The following is a 15,897-nucleotide window of genomic DNA, read 5'->3' on the forward strand; positions in this document are numbered from 1 at the left end:
AAGAAATCTGCCTTTGAAAGGGTCAGAATGTTCTGTTTTAACTGTGGTTTCTATTTTGCAATTCATCATCCGGGCACAAGAAAGCAGTTGAGTGTAACAGCGTGTACTACGACCACAATAATAAACAGTCGCTTGAGTAAATAGATTTCTGAGAGGGTCAAGGCACGCATGCATATCCCCTGGGTGTTGAATTTGGTGCTGACTTGTTTTGGAGGAGCGTCTGATCCCGGTATCGGGAGCAACCAAAGCTCACTTCAGCTCATGATAACAGCCGTGAAAATAATGACTTCTTCAGGGCACCGTGGTAGGGGAAAAGGTGGAGGGGGGGGCTGCCCTGGAATGTCAGGAATGCAGCTAGGGAAAACAAAAAAAGCCAGCACTTCTGTCTTCAATGAAATTAACGCTTACGGCATTTCCGTTCCGACTCAGACAAAAAGTTTGGCGGTTGCTCTCATCATCAACAGGGTTCGATTCTATCTGTTCACTCTTATTCCTTATTTGTTTGGAGACACTTGGTGATTTTAGGCTCTCGTGGGGAACATAAAACGATGTGGCGGGGCACATTTGTCCCGCAGGCCATGAGTTTAACACATGTGCATCACTTATAAAAAAAACTCTGGTGCCAAACATAAAGTCACTCTTCACCCCCCTCCCTACATTCCTCCCCTCTTTCCTCCAACCTAATGTGTTCCGCGGCCGCAACAGCTTTGCTAAAAGTAACATAAAAGCAGATAGGCGCGGTGGATACAAAATTATAAGGGCTCTTTGAATCTAGCGGTAAACACATACTTGATTGAGAAAATGTACTTTCAACTTTGTTGGGACAGCTCAAACAACCCACCCTACTTTAAAACTAATGCTTACGCTTTTAAAAGGGATTTGGTCTTTGGTTTCAATGAGGGGCGATTCTAGGTTCAGAGATTTGGGGGTGCCTGGCACCAAGACTGTTAGGCTGTTTCTTTGTTGTTGTTTTTCTTCATTTATTTGTTTAGAAGTGATTTAAGATCATTCAACACTGTTCAGGAGTGTCACTTCCCAGTTGTGAACATCACATTACAATTTGTGGTTGGCAGAAATACTATTACTACGCTGTGCCCAGCTTTTACCCGTTTATTTTTTAAAAGAGTACACACACAGACATACACAAACATACAAAGTCATTCAACATATCCACTGTATAACATACTCTCGCCGTAATACACCCAAACCTCCACAGACTGCCAATATGCTGCAAGTGACACCAGCCGAGGGGAAGAGGAGCGGGGAGGGGGGTGAGAGCGATGGTAGGAATTAAATAGATGAACTATTTCAAGGCATTCAGGTATTTTAAGCCTTTTCGGTCCTATATCAAAGATAAGATGGTTTTAAAGATATCATAGTGTGGAAGTGCTTGAGAAACCCCTAAACGGGCTGGTTACGGCCATGGTTTCAGTTTTTTATAAAATATTTCATTGTAAAATACTTACCCCCACCCCAAAAAAAAAAACAAGATTTCGACCCGATGGATTTCACTTTTTGGAACGTAAAAAAAGAGCGATTACTGTACAATGCATCTGGGTATTTATTTTACAAAAAAGATCAGTCCAGGAGATGCATTTTAACGTGGACTTTAGGCCCCGCCCCCGATGACATCATCATCCAATCAGGTCTGTCCTCCGCTGCCTTCCACACCGCGACGCTCTCCTCCGCTCAGCTTTCGTTTACCCTTCCAAGTCTCTGGACCATCAAACTGCTACATTCCCTGAGACAATTTACCTTTGTTTTTCATTCATTCCTTGGCACCGTAACAATTTATACATGTATATATTTTGGGGGATTATTTAATATTTTACACTTCCGTTTTTTTTATCTTCCTTTTTTCACGTGTTGCCGAGACTTTGGACGGACCCCTTTTGTGTGGAGTTCATTCAAATTTTGTTTGTTTTCCCCTTGTTGGTAATATTTTTTTAAACATAGCCCCCTTCCCTATTGTAGCAGTCAGGTTTAGACGACATTTCTGGCCTCCTTTTCCGTCCACGTGTGATCAAATCAATCGACAATGGCAGGTTTGAACTCTCTGGATGCTGTCAAGAGAAAGATCCAATGTTTGCAGCAGCAGGCGGACGACGCCGAGGACCGGGCTCAGATTCTACAAAGAGAGTTGGACGGCGAACGAGAGCTCCGGGAGAAAGTGAGACAATCGAGATTTTGTCGACTTTTTATGTCGCGTGTTCACGTCGCAGTGAGTCTATTCTTAGCTGTTGGTGTATAACACGTCGTCACGGGATGTTCGGTGGAGGAGTTGGTTTTGTTATTCGACACTTGTGATTAAAAGTGCCATTCATTGGGTGCCGGTTGTGATTCTGCCATAATGTAAGGCGTTGGTCCTCTTGGAGGGGGGAGAAAAAGTTTGGATTCCTGTGGCTCGGCGCGCATGCGCATTCCACCCTTAAAACGCAATTTCGTCCCTTGCCCCTTTATTATTTCTAAAGGGACCGTGAGTATTATTTAGCGCCTACTAATGGTGAAATGACTGTGACGGAAAACAATTTGGATTTTAATCATGAGTAAAAATACATGAACTGTAGTATAGATGTTCATTTTTTACTTTTACTTTTGTTGTAATTTGTTTTTATTTGACATAAATTGGGGCTCAGCTAGAGGGAGCGGATATCTTTGTCAGACATCTTGTTTCTATAGGTGCCCCAAAAACGTATTATCTATCTTTTACTCTGGCTACTTTTCTTTATTTGATTTCTTTTCTTTCGTTTTCCTCTCTTTCTGTATTCTTTTCTTTAATCTTTCCTTCATCTTTCAATGATAGTCCTGTTCCTTGATTGGTTACAGCCATTTAACTTGGCAAGGACAGGGATTTGTGTGCCCCCTGACGTCGTTCTTGTTAATCGCAAGCTTGGTTTCCATGGTTAGCATATTTTTGCTTCTTTAAGCATCACTGCTAGCATTGAGACCCATAACGAATAAAACTGGGGATGTGGTTCAAGAAACTCAGATTTTTCAAATCTAACATTTATAATGGTAAATATACATTTCAGATTTTTACCTAGCAGACATTGAATCATTGGAACATTCTTGGATTTCCTGTGCGAGGTTTACTTCAACTTCCCCATTTTGAAAATGTGTCCCTTTAAATGTAGGCTCAAAGTTGGTATTTCTTGCAATAGCCTTGCAAATAGTTAAGGTCTTAACGAACCTGCTTTAATTTAGCATTTATAAGCTCTGAATTCTTAATTCAAGGTACCGTATGGTTCTGCTTTCTTAAATGGTTTCTTCTCCGTGCACTGTCATGGCTATGTCTCTCTCAATCAAGATGGCCTATTTTGCGTGTATTTTTTGTATTTTTGGTGTTTGACACGAGTCGGGCTCGTGGCTCTCGGGGCTTTTACAAGTTGAGACTGGACGAGTCAGGAAAACTGAAACGCTTAGCAAGCACACTTGAGTAAAGCAGTCTTGTTTCGTTTGACATTTCTCAGCGTAGGCGTGGAAGGTATTACGGTGAATATACGGGGATTCAGACGTATTCGATGAAAAGCCCTTCTTGGCCTTACACTCTTCTTGGATTGTAAGCCAAAGACGAATCGGTGGAGCGTCTGCCGTCATGCGGACCCTTTACCGGTCCGTCGTGGTGAGAAGGAGCTGAGCCGAAAGGCAAAGTTCTCAATTTACCGGTGGATCTACGTTCTTACCCTCACTTATGGTCATGAAATGACCAAAAGAACATGATCCCGGATAGAAGCGGTTTTCTCCGTAGGGTGGTTGGGCTCTCCTTCAGAGATAAGGTGAGAAGCTCAGTCATCCAGGAGGGATTTGGTGTAGAGCGGCTGCTCCAATGTATCGGCAGGAGGCACCAGGGACGCCCCAGGACGCTTAGTGTTTTCCAACATTTTTTGGGACAAGGCACTTGATTTAGTTTTCCTATAAAAGAGTCAAGGAACACAGTTGGTCGAAAATTCATTCCCGGGACCAGTTTCATGTTTTCAGTGTTTTTTTTTTTTTAAATCCCTGAATGAACATCCTGCCTAAATACAGTCTTTATCATCTGCGGTCACTGTGGCTCAGGTTTTTTAGTTTGGTGCATAATTTTGCTCTCATTTTGTATTTTACTATATTTTATCTTGTTTTTTTTTTGTCGGGAAATAACAATAATAATACTCGAGATGAGCAATATTTTGTGTAAAATTTTAAATTATCTTTGTTTTACTACTGGTATTTGAGTTATTTTGATATTATTTGGGATATAGACAAATATTTGGGGGGCGGCAGTAGCTCAGGAGGTAAAGCGCTCGTCTCGGGACCGAGAAGTCGCAGGTTTAATTCCTCAGAGTTAATTGCTGGTAGGAGCCTTGCACGGCTATGTATGAGTGTGTATGAATGGGTAAGTGTGAAGTACATTGTGAAGCGATTCGGGAGGTCTTCGGTCACTTGAAAAGCGCTGTATAAATGCAGATCATTTAAAGTGTGGCAATATTCGTAAGAGCACCAGAACAACAGTGCAATGAGAAATAGTGCAATGACATACGAGTCGTCGACGATTTTCTGGGCTGTGTTGATGACTGTGTAAGATTCTTTTGTCTGGTGCGGTGCACCCAGCATACCACACCGTGTTGCTAGTATGCCCTCCACCATGGCTCATTTGAAGGACACCAGCAGCTTCTATTCTAGTTTTTTAACTGAGCAATTTCAGGAAATTGAGTTCTTTGAAAGTGCTACTCTCCAGGATGTCTTAAATTTGGTTCGAATGCGTTTGAACTGTTCTAAGAGCTACTTTAAGCTCTGTCTAAGCGTTTGGCTATTTGTGAACCAAAACCACACTTCCTCTCTTTTCTCCATAAAGCTGCATTTTGTTTACTATAAACATGCATGCTTGAGAAACTGCCCTGCCCAGGATGTCGCCTGCCAAATCTGGCCTGCACTTCCTGTCACGGTGTGCCCAGTTTCACAGGAAGAAGTTTTTGCAATTTAATGAGGCCTCGTGCATTAAAAAGCCATTCATTAAAAGCCAAGCTCTTGCTCTCTGACTCCGATGCCGCAACTGGAAAGATTGTTTTGTTCCACACATTCATCTTCTTTTCAACACATGGCAACTACTTTATCCATAATCCACCTCGACTCCAGCGGTCATGCTTGAGTTGTGGCAGTAGTGACGAATACTGGCGGTGTCTTTTTCAAGCCTGTTAATGCTTCTAGTTAAGTGGGGTGAAGTCATGTCGAGCAGATTTTCTAAGTGTGGTCTCTTTTTAAAGGGTTTGATTTTTACTTTTGTGGCAGTGGCATGTTCAGATTACAAGGGTCTTCAAAGTGGAGCCCCCTCAGAGTAGCTGAATAGCCTGTGGACCCCGTTCTGAAAATAGTTTGAAAAGTATAATTCTAAATGCCAAATGTAACCTTTTACATAATTAATCAATGCCTTTAAAAAATAGGATTACTGTAGGGTGCACCTAAAAAACCTAGCTTTGCCAGAAATTGGAAAGTGCACTATATAACCTGCGTCACCATGCGAGCTTTTACAGTATACTACTGTATTTGTGCAATGATTGTGCAAAGATTTATCTGTCAATAAGTGTTGCTCATCAAGATCACAAAACACTAACTGGAGAATCGAACCCAAGTAGTGGCGGTGAGAGCGCTGATACTTATCCACTGGGTTTGGTGGTACAGGGGACAAACGATAAGGCATTAGCGCATATTCCATTATCACACTATTTCTTCAATGTCAAAAACACTGATTTGCATGTTACATTCTGATAGGTTAAACTGTCAAGTCACATTTATTTGTATAGCCCTCAATCTCAAAATGAATCAAAGGACTGCACAGGTTACAATGACACCATCCCCAGATCTTGAACCAATATGCGGGCAAGGACAAACTCAAAAACCTCACCATGAGGAAAATAAGAAACCTTGAAGGGGCCTCGCAAGTGGTGATCCCCATTCCAGGATGTCCAGGGTGCAATAGATTTTGCATTGGGTAACAATATACAAAACATAGTGACCATAGGTAAGATGGTAAGAATTTGTCCAGAAAGTAGATGACAGCAACAACACCACAAGCCTATAAAATTGTGCAAAAAGTCCATGACCACAACAACGCAGCTTCCCATCTCCCATCAAGCTTTAGGTCCAGGCGCTGGTCCGCGGACTCATCTCAAATCGTCCTTCTCCCTCATATCAGCTGTCGGAAAAAGACCGGGAAGGACAAAAATGAGATGGGTTTCAATTATAAGCTATAGAGTTGAAGTGAGTCTTAAGTCTAGATTTAAAAACTTCCATTGAGGTTGCAGATCTTATTCCAGGAGGCATAGCACTCCATAGCACAGGGGCCTGGATGGAGAACACTCTTGAGCCTGCAGACTTCTTCTTGGCTCTGAGTCACAAGTAGACCAGCGGAGGCTCCGTGCAGGATCATAGGGGGAAATCAAATCGGGGAGATAAGAGGGCACAAGTCCATGCAAACATTTGTATGTGAGTAATAGAACCTTAAAGTCACATATTCAGTGGACTGGGAGCCAGTGCAAGCTAGCTAATATAGGAGTGATATGGTCAAACTTTCTTGTTTTCGTCAATAGTCTCGCAGCCGTATTTTGAACCAGCTCCCAACGTTTGATGCTAGACTTCGGGAGATTAGTCTCTTGTATTCACCTATAAATGTTAGAGAATGGAGAAAACTGAGTCTTTCAACAAAATACTATAAAAGCTTTTTTACGTACGTTTATTTTTTAAACCGCAACATCATTGGTTCATTGGCGCACACGGTTGGTCTTACTGCAGTCTCAATGTCGGGCGCTTTATGTATGAAAAAATATATGACGGAAAAGAATATTTTGCCAGGGGGTGGGTGCCTTACAATCCAGTGCGCCTTAAAGTGCGGAAAATCGAGTACACCAGTTTATTGCCAATTATTTGATACGCATTTTCTGTAAAATGACAAAAATTGTAAAAAACAAGCCGTTTTCATTTTTGTTTTGACAATGTTGAATTTTACAAATACTTGGATCGTTACGAATGTGAAACTGTTATAGTTGTGAGAATTGTCTTTATAGTCACTCCAGGATAAACATGTAACAAAATATTTTTAAAAATCTAATTAACATAAAATATATATTATGCTAGCTGGTCAATGTTGACAAGGGAGTACTTTGAGAATAGCCTAATTGTTAAGTGCGTCAGAAAATAGTGCATCAGTTTTTGCTTCTCTCTTTAGCACCAGTCTTGGGACATATAGTGAATAAATACAGTGTAAATAAATCCAGTAATAAAGACATACAAGAAAAAATAATAAGATGCAAGAATGTCATACCAATTCTGTACAATAAAGTTATTAATGAGCCCTAATTCATTGTTTGCAGATTAATTTTTACGTTGTTTAAGAATCACTTTCATCCTGAAAATGGCACTCTTAAATGCTACTAGAGATTTTTGTTTCCAAGTATGAAAATTATCTTTATCCTTTCTGAAATACGATTTTCAATATTTGGCAGCCTTGCAGTTTTAAGCAATAATTACAATCTGATTATAGCATAATGATGACATAGTAGCAACACAGTATTTTGTAAATGCATCTCCAACTGGTAGCACTTTGTGCTAATCAGTAACAAAGAAGTAGTTGACCTCTGGACTAGATTGTCTTCAGAAGGGGTTAGTAGATATATATTTAAAGTTTTCATTTCCTTGCACTTTGTACTGGCAACTGCCTTAGTTTTATTGTCGGGCTGGCATTCGACTGTTGCATGAAAAAGTGCCAATGAAATCTCATCGGTTACGATTCAAGTTGAATTCCATGACATTGTAAGCAACTACTTCTTAGGCAGCCAGTGCCAATGTTCCACTTCAGGCAACAGATGAACTCACATACAAGACACCCATTACAAAAACTCAGTCAGGAAAGGGAACAAAGAAAACGGGAAGTAGCACGGAATCCTAAATAAAACCGGCGACTTAACAGAAGCAACATTTCTGCTAAGTCATCCACGAGCGTGAGCTAAATTGTTGAAACGCGTGCCGAGTTAATCCAGGCATAAGTGTTGAATTGAATTGTCTTTATTGCCATCGATATCATCGTTGTGAGACATTGTATGCAAATTTAAGACATGACACTCCAGGGTAAACATGTAATAAAGACTTTAAAGAGAAAACAAGATAAAGGACTTGCTGGAAAGAAATTTACAACAAAGTGCTTAGAGACTGGCCTAAATTTTAATCATAGTGCAATGTTTTTGAATGGAAAAGAATAGTGCATCGTAAATATTGGGCAATGGAAAGACCCCTAAAACCCCCCAGAACAAGTCACAAGTTGTATCTTTTCAGTTTCATGCAATAACATTTAGCAGCAACAAAAAGAAGAAACCCTAAATAGGTTTCAATATCTGTTTTTTTTTTTCAGTTTGGTGCGCTCATTTCTGGTGGTAATGGCCCTGGGGACTAAGCATATCGCTGAGCTAAAGCCTATAGCTCGATTCAAAACGTCAAATTTTCAGAGCATGGATTTGTTGATCAATTCTACTGCAATGACCTCATAGCACTCTTGCTCAGTATTATAAAAATCCCAGTTAGATAGATAGATAAATAGATACTTTATTCATCCCCGTAGGGAAATTCACACTTCCAGCAGTCTACCCTGTTGTTTATTAACAGATTAACATGATGCCCTACGGGTGCTTGTAGCGGAGTGGATGACGTCACACGCCAGTCCAAAAGTTCGACATCCCTGCGGCAGATGAAAATATTTTTCTTTGTGTCCAGGGATACACCACCTCGTGTTAGCGAGTCCATCTCCTCTCCGATTCCCGTAGGCTTTCGTGTCTCTGTATAGCGGCGCCGAAGCCGGATAGCTCCGGGTGGCTACACGTTAGTGTCCAGGGTGCTATAAATTCCAGACTATAAGCCGTTACTATTTTCCCAAACGTTCAACCCTGCGGCTTATTCAGTGATGCGGCCAATTTATGTAATTTTTCTAACGGCCGCCAGCGGCGCTCGAGTACAAAAGGTAAGATTTAGACCGCTGGAATATATGCGCCGAGGATTACTGCCACTCCTTAGCGTGTGCACAAATTAACTTAGCGTAAACTTACCCTCATCGTGCAAATTGCAAAAAGAAAGGCAAATGACGCAGCTTTCAGGCTAAAAGCAATCGAGCAATCCGATAAAGAAGGAAACAGAGCTATTGCACGTAAACTTTACTTTGCGAGCATGTTGCTAGCGTGTTTTGGAATAAGGGAGCGTGGGACGACGTCTATATGACAGTTTCTTTCCGATACTGAGGAAGACGACTTTGATGGCGTCAGTTATAAGGAGGAAGATGGATGGTTTACCGTGATTTTTACAAATACGGTATATTTTTTTAACAGACCCGTTTAATGATTTGCGAGCGTGTTGGTAGTAGCGTGTTGCTACCTGTCACAGTCACAGTTTGGGATGAAAGTTATATTATTATAATTAAAGCTTTGAAAACTCTCTTGGTGTACCGTCTTTCTTTGTAAATATGTGTAACCATGTATAATATGAATTTGCAACTGTATAAATGTATTTATTTGAGACACTTTTTCTGATATGTTTTGCACGGGCGAATAAAAAAGAAGGGGCGAAACAAACGCGGGGTGACGGGAACTGGGGACCGGTAAAGGTGAGTGTTTGTGGACGCGGCGGACAATAGTGGATATATATTTTTCCCACCCTTACCTTTGGAAATACAGTATATACTTTTTTCCTTGGATTACTTTCAACGAGACCCGGACTCTGCAGGTCTGCATCAAACCTTAAGTACCGGTATCATTTTCCATTCATTTTGCCGGATGTGATTTTTGGACTGTCTACTGTTATGAAGGATATTCAGTTTCAATCGCGGGACTTAGTCGGGTTTGGGTTAATTTTGTCTTTGTGTTACATTTTTTTAATGTGGGCGCATGCGGCTTATATACAGGTGCGGCTTGTGTAAGTACAAAATCGTTTTTTCTCTTAAAATGTGGTGGGTGCGGCTTATGATCAGGTGCGCTCTATAGTCTGGAATTTACGGTATTTGTGCCACGATCAATCATTAACGCCCAACAATATGCAGGAGTGGGTTGAAGGATGCCAGGCTTTTCTCACTGTTCGGCAAGTAGAAATCCAATCCGTCATCACGTCTGGAACCGTGGACTTCTCTCACGCCCAACAATCAGTGGAAAGACTGACTTCCTGGTTGCTGTGTTTCCCTTGGAATTTATCCCAAGGACCAGCTCAACTTTCCAAATATAACACGTATCGGTTGCGTATCGTCAGCGGCGGGCCTTCTGGTGAACACTCCCATGTCTTTTGCTTTGTGGCTGTGTGATAATTGCGCGATTACTCTGAGCGAGACCGTGTGATTTAGTTGAAATGATCCCTGCCAACAGAAGCCAGATTTACTCTTGAAACTTTTAGTGGGCTGTAGTGTAATACAGTACCCCGGGATGTGACATTAATCGTTCTGAGGTGGGCATGGCTGTATAGTCAGGGATGGAAACCTATAAAAATTAGCTAATGCCTTCCCAACCTCCTGTACCCAATATAAAATCATTAAAATAACATAATAGTATGTAGAAAGTACTACATTTGTGTGATATACAGATACCATATGTCACAAAAGTGAGTACACTCCTCACATTTCTGCAGAGATTTGATTATGTTTAATGGAACATGACTTAAGAAATATCACTGACACAATGAAAAGACAATGGAAATATATCATCTGGTCTGATGAGAAAAATATTTATTTTTTGCTTAGGTGGTGTGTAGCATGTGCAGGTGTGGAGTACAAACATGTTTGTGTCGGGCCTACAGTCGAGCATGGTGTTGAGAATGTCATGGTTTGGGTCTGCATGAGTGCAACTGGAATTGGGTAGTTGCATTTTGCTTTTTTGCCTCAAGCATGTACTTTTAAAAACTGGAGCAGAGAATGATACCCTCCCTATAAAATCTATTGGGCAACCTCAAACGGAAGGTGGAGAAGCTCAAAATCCAGAATATCCCCTAGCACCGTCATGTTGTCATGGAGGATTGGAAGAGCATTCCAGTGTCGATTTGTGAGGCTCTGGTAAAATCCATAGCCAGGAAGATTAAAGTGGTTCTACAAAATCACAATGGCCACACAAAATATTGAACTTCAGGGACTTTTATTTCAGGGTGTACTCACTTTTGTTACCAGGCAGGGGTCATCATTAATTGATTTTTGGAAAAAAAATTAATATTTAAGTGCGAAAAAATTAAAATTAATTTTTTTGCGGCAAGGCCAATTAATGGGTATTTATTGGATTTCTAGCCATTAATTGGTAATTTAATGGTATACTAGCCGTGTCAATATGGTCGAACAAACTGGTCCCTTTAATCTTTACTTTTAGTACAAAAAATATCTTCTGAGTTATTGGTGATCACATCAGCTACCGTCATGTTGGGGCTTGTTTTATAATTATAATTTGTCGATTCCTCCTAAGTTAATATGCGAATTGTCGGAACACTAACTGAGGTTAGATGAACAGTGAATGATAGAACATTCACGCCAACATTATCATGCGCAGTAAGACACCTTAGTAATAAGAGGTTTTGCTATTTATTACACATTCATTTATGAACAAAAATGTGTACAACATAGAAACATCGGAGATAGTGAAAATGTTAGAGATTTTCATTAGATGAAACGATGTGGGAAACAAATTCGCTGTCCCAGAAGCGGTTGTTAGAAAACAAAAAAAGTTGGGCTTCTAGGCAATTTGTTGACAAGTTGTACCGTTCATCCGCATAGGCACGTCCGGCAGCACTGAAAAAGCGTTCTACTATGTTGGAAGTTGGCAGTATAAATGTTGTATCGATAAATTGATCAAAGGTGGGCAGCATCATGTTCAGGCGGCGCCGTTTTATCAAATTTTTGCCGAAGGCCATATCCGATGACTCATCTATTGGACTTTCATCGACCGGTGCAGTTTCGGTGACTTTGAGAGCCTCCACTGCTTGACGCTCTTTTGCCGTAAGTTGACCATGTTTTTGGTTTTGAATTTTCACAATAGCCCTCTCAAACATAGGCGCTTGAACGATTTCGGCGTCGGGGCTGAGGTGATGGGCCATGGCAGGATGGGACGACATTGCAACATCAAAGAGGTACCTCGCCTCTGCGACTGTCAGATCTTCTTGCTGCAAAGTAAGCGTCAAAGAATCCAACTTGGCCAAATCACCGTTGAGTTGAGTGAGTTTATGAACATCCGCTGCGTTGAGAAGTAAATCCATCACCCTTGGGTCGGTGGTGAAAACTTCTTTTGCAAGAATTTTCTGCAGCTCGAAGAACCTTCGCACCATCTTTGCCGTGCTTGACCACCGTGTCTCATTTCTCGTCAACGGTCGAAGGTCTGTGTACTCATCCAGTAGTGCACTAAGCGTGCTGTATCTCAGGCGAGCCATCAAGGAGTTCAACTTACAGAGTACCTTAAAAAAGTAAAAGCAGGAAATAAGAAATATGCTAAATTTGAGCAGCTTAAAATCGCCTTGCGTAAAATTCCTTTGATAGAAGGCGTGGCCGCGTGGGGTATGTGAAAAAAATATTGTGGAACCGCTGTGACAGAGTGCACTCTGTCTTCAATATAGATATTGTGAGATATAAGTAAGCAGCATAGAAAAGAAGTTCACCTTTTCGTAGGGCTTCAAGAGTTCTTTGACAGCGAGGTTGAAGTGATGGGAGGCGCAGCCGACCAGAGGAACATTGCACTGCTTTGCAATGGCTTTGTTCACCTTGCAGTTGTCGCCACAAAGCGCCACCACGTTGGCCATAGACTTGCCGTACCTGCTAAGGATGTCTTCGATGAACACCAGGTGGTTTTCAGCCGTCTGTGCCTTGGGATCCAAAAGTGTTGAGAAGCCGAGGAGAGCACTTTCCCGACCGCGTGGGCTTATATACGAGGCGAAAACGCCAACGTAATAATCGGAAGAACAAGTCCATCCGTCGAATACCACCGCGAATCGGGATGGCAGATCGAAGGCGATTTTCTGTCGCACACCCTGTGTCACCAAGGCCAAATACTTCTTTAAGGTGTTTGTGCAGATTGGCTCCGTATTGCTGATGTCCCTGATGGTAGGCCGATCAACAACATTGAAAGGCTCCAGGTCGATACAAACCAACCGCAGCCACTTGAAGATTCGTATTCCTTTTCGGCAAACGGTTGAAGGTGACGACAGGAAATTTTCTATCGATCCAGGATTGGATGACTCCTGCTTCTTTGCATCACTTTCTTTCTGCAAGTGCTGACTTTTAATGTGGCTTTCCAAATTGCTCCAACCGGTGTTGCGCCGTTGGATGCGCTCGGCGCCACATGAGCAGCCCCATTTGCCGTTGACGACATCAATCTGTGTGAAGTACTCTCTAACCATTTTTTCCTTCGGTCCCATAACCGTGCGAAGATTACAATTAATACAGCGTAATAGTAGTGGTGTACAACATGTGCGTATGTGCATCCACGACGTACGTGCTTGAGGCAAAACGTGAGCTAATCAACAAGCCCGATTTTGTCCCGACCAATAAAAAGCTGCTTTGCAACCACACTATGTACGTACAGCTACCGTGTTTCCCCGAATATAAGGCCGGCCTTACTTCAAAATCATCGTCAAAAATTGAGGTTTTGAAATAAAAATATGTGCAAAAGTAATAAATTTTCGCTAAAAATTTCTTAGAAAAGCATTGCCGTTGTTAAATAACGTTGATATGTACGGTTTTCATAGGTAATATGAGCCTCTTATTTGCAGGAAGGTTGAATTTCATTTCTCATAAAAAGCTGGGCCTTATAATGGGGGAAACACGGTAGCTTACGCGTATGCTTGCACTGTCCCGATTGTGCGTGTATGTGCCCTTGACCGCATACGAAATGCTCGCGCGGCGAGAAAATTTGCACGTTTGTTGACGCAATCGACTAACAAAAAACCCGAATATTTTCGCAATTAATGGGTCGCAAACTCGCAATAATTGCTAATTATTTAAATTTTGCAATAAATGGATTTATGAATTTAAGCAACCATTCCATTAATTTTTCGCAATTAATGGCATTAATTTTTCACCAATCATTTATTGCTGACCCCTGTTACCAGGGGTTTAGCTACTAATGGCTATATTTAGAATTTTTGAGGGGAAAAATAAATTTACACTGCTATATAATCTTTACACGGACTACCTTTTATTGTGTCAAAGCGATATTTCTTTTGTGTTCAATTAAACATTATGATAAAATCTCTGCAGGAATGTGAGGGGTGTACTCACTTTTGTGAGACACAGTGTATAATATTATAACATACAAACATATACAGAGATATCTCACTACTTTGCGGTTCAGTTATTGCTAGCTCACTGCTTTGCGGAGTTTCTTGGTGCATTGTGTTCTGCACTGTGTTATGATTGGCTTAACAGAAGAAGATGCTTTCTATCGCCAACAGAATTGGACCGCTCCACCCGCTAAACCTGCTCAGGGGCCGCATGCGCTTCCTAGTGGCGCATAATGACCATATGTTGGCGACAAAGAATCATGTAAAGTGAATTGGATTGGGTCCTCAAAACATTAAAATTATTTTTAAAATTAAAATTTGACCGTACATAAGTTGTTTGTAAAAAAGAAAACTTTTATAAAGTACAGTACTTTCATTTGTTGAACAAATACTTGAGCCTGTGAATTGGGTTTGCTCTTGTTTAATAATTAAATAATAAAGGATTCCACGTTTCGGATTTTTATCTTTCACGGGGGGTTCTTTTCCTCATTGACAGCTATAACTGAGGGATTACTGTACATATAAAGGAAAAATGAAATATTATTTACCTTTGGTGTGACCTAACTTTAGCTGATGCAGTGGAGTTGTAGGTGAATGCAGCAGAGAGAGGAGACAGCCATCTTGTCCTGCCCTTAGAGGTGATTTCCTTCCATTATTCTTTCACTTCGTTTTGATTATTTTTTTTAATATAATCGTTCAGATCGTCGATTGTTATGGCCATGACACTTAGCGAGATGAGCCATTTGTGTGCCTTATTTGTATTTCTTGATAATGGTTTCCATGAGGTTCTTGCTTCTCCCTTTAGCATCCATGCAAGCCTCTGGATCCATAGCGAATTCATACAGTCCTTGAGTTTTTGCTAAGTACATGAGATTCTGAACTGAATAATGCGACAGAAAGACACTATGGAAGGTAGTTCGGCCCATAGCATATCGGCATTTTCATGCACCTGTGACGCAAACCAATAGCAGACCACTATTTTATATGTCGCCAACCAATGGCAGACCCGCATCTCAGAGACTCATGAATACAGACGCTCCCCAACTTAACGACCATTCGACTTACGAAATCGGTAGATAGAAACCTTTTTTTCGGGATGTCGAAAAAAATCCGGACATTGCTGTAAGTTAGATTTTGCATTGTGTGCACATTGTGTACAGGACATTACTGTAGTGCTCCTTTCCACCGCTACCGGTGTGTGGCGCTGTGAGAGCTCACCCAGCATCCACCCGGAAGAAGAAATCCGGCTTCCTCTTCCTAGTTCGTGTGTAAACATTCTACACTGTATCTCCAGCGCGCCACGAACTTTGACATTTTTATTGCTTAATATTTTGTGCATCCATTCAATATGGTTGGTGTAAAGTGTAAAGAAGAGGTGAGCTGTTTCTTTTGAAATGAAAGTGGAATAAGGAAGTTTGATGCGGTTGAGAAAATGGTTGGATCGCTTTTTTTTGGCCACTTTCTACCTTTCTTGGAAGTCGCCTAACTCTTGAAGCCCATCTTCCAAAAGTAAGTTAAACTTCACTTTATCTCTACAGAGCATATTATTTTATGAAATGTTTATTTTTAGTACAAAACAATTCAGCTTACTTATACAAGCCTTAAACATTCTTCTATAAACCATAAACATACATTCCATACAAAATATAGCAA

General features: G+C 41.1%; 2 protein-coding genes across 4 annotated transcripts in view; one reads left to right on the forward strand and one right to left on the reverse strand.

Moving 5' to 3' along the window:
• tpm4a (tropomyosin 4a) overlaps positions 1-15,897 on the forward strand; it is a 40,107-nt gene that overhangs the window by 5,604 nt on the left and 18,606 nt on the right. Inside the window, exon 1 of one of the 3 annotated variants that reach the window (XM_088350269.1) lies at positions 1,664-2,170. The exons of the other annotated variants lie outside the window; for them this stretch is intronic. Coding sequence (XP_088206395.1) covers positions 2,039-2,170 — 132 coding nt within the window. The 5' untranslated portion in view covers positions 1,664-2,038. Of the gene's footprint in view, positions 1-1,663; positions 2,171-15,897 lie in introns of those variants that run through there. 3 annotated transcript variants of the gene reach the window in all.
• Positions 11,161-13,362, reverse strand: LOC148354721 (uncharacterized). Its single transcript, XM_088350144.1, has 2 exons — positions 12,625-13,362; positions 11,161-12,423 (listed from the first exon to the last, which is right to left on the reverse strand). Exons 1-2 carry the CDS (start codon positions 13,360-13,362, stop codon positions 11,623-11,625), a joined length of 1,539 nt encoding a protein of 512 aa, XP_088206270.1. The 3' UTR covers positions 11,161-11,622.

Source organism: Urocampus carinirostris, chromosome 12 (genome assembly GCF_059441175.1).
Source record: "Urocampus carinirostris isolate Australia breed hairy pipefish chromosome 12, RoL_Ucar_1.0, whole genome shotgun sequence".
NCBI lineage: Eukaryota > Metazoa > Chordata > Actinopteri > Syngnathiformes > Syngnathidae > Urocampus > Urocampus carinirostris.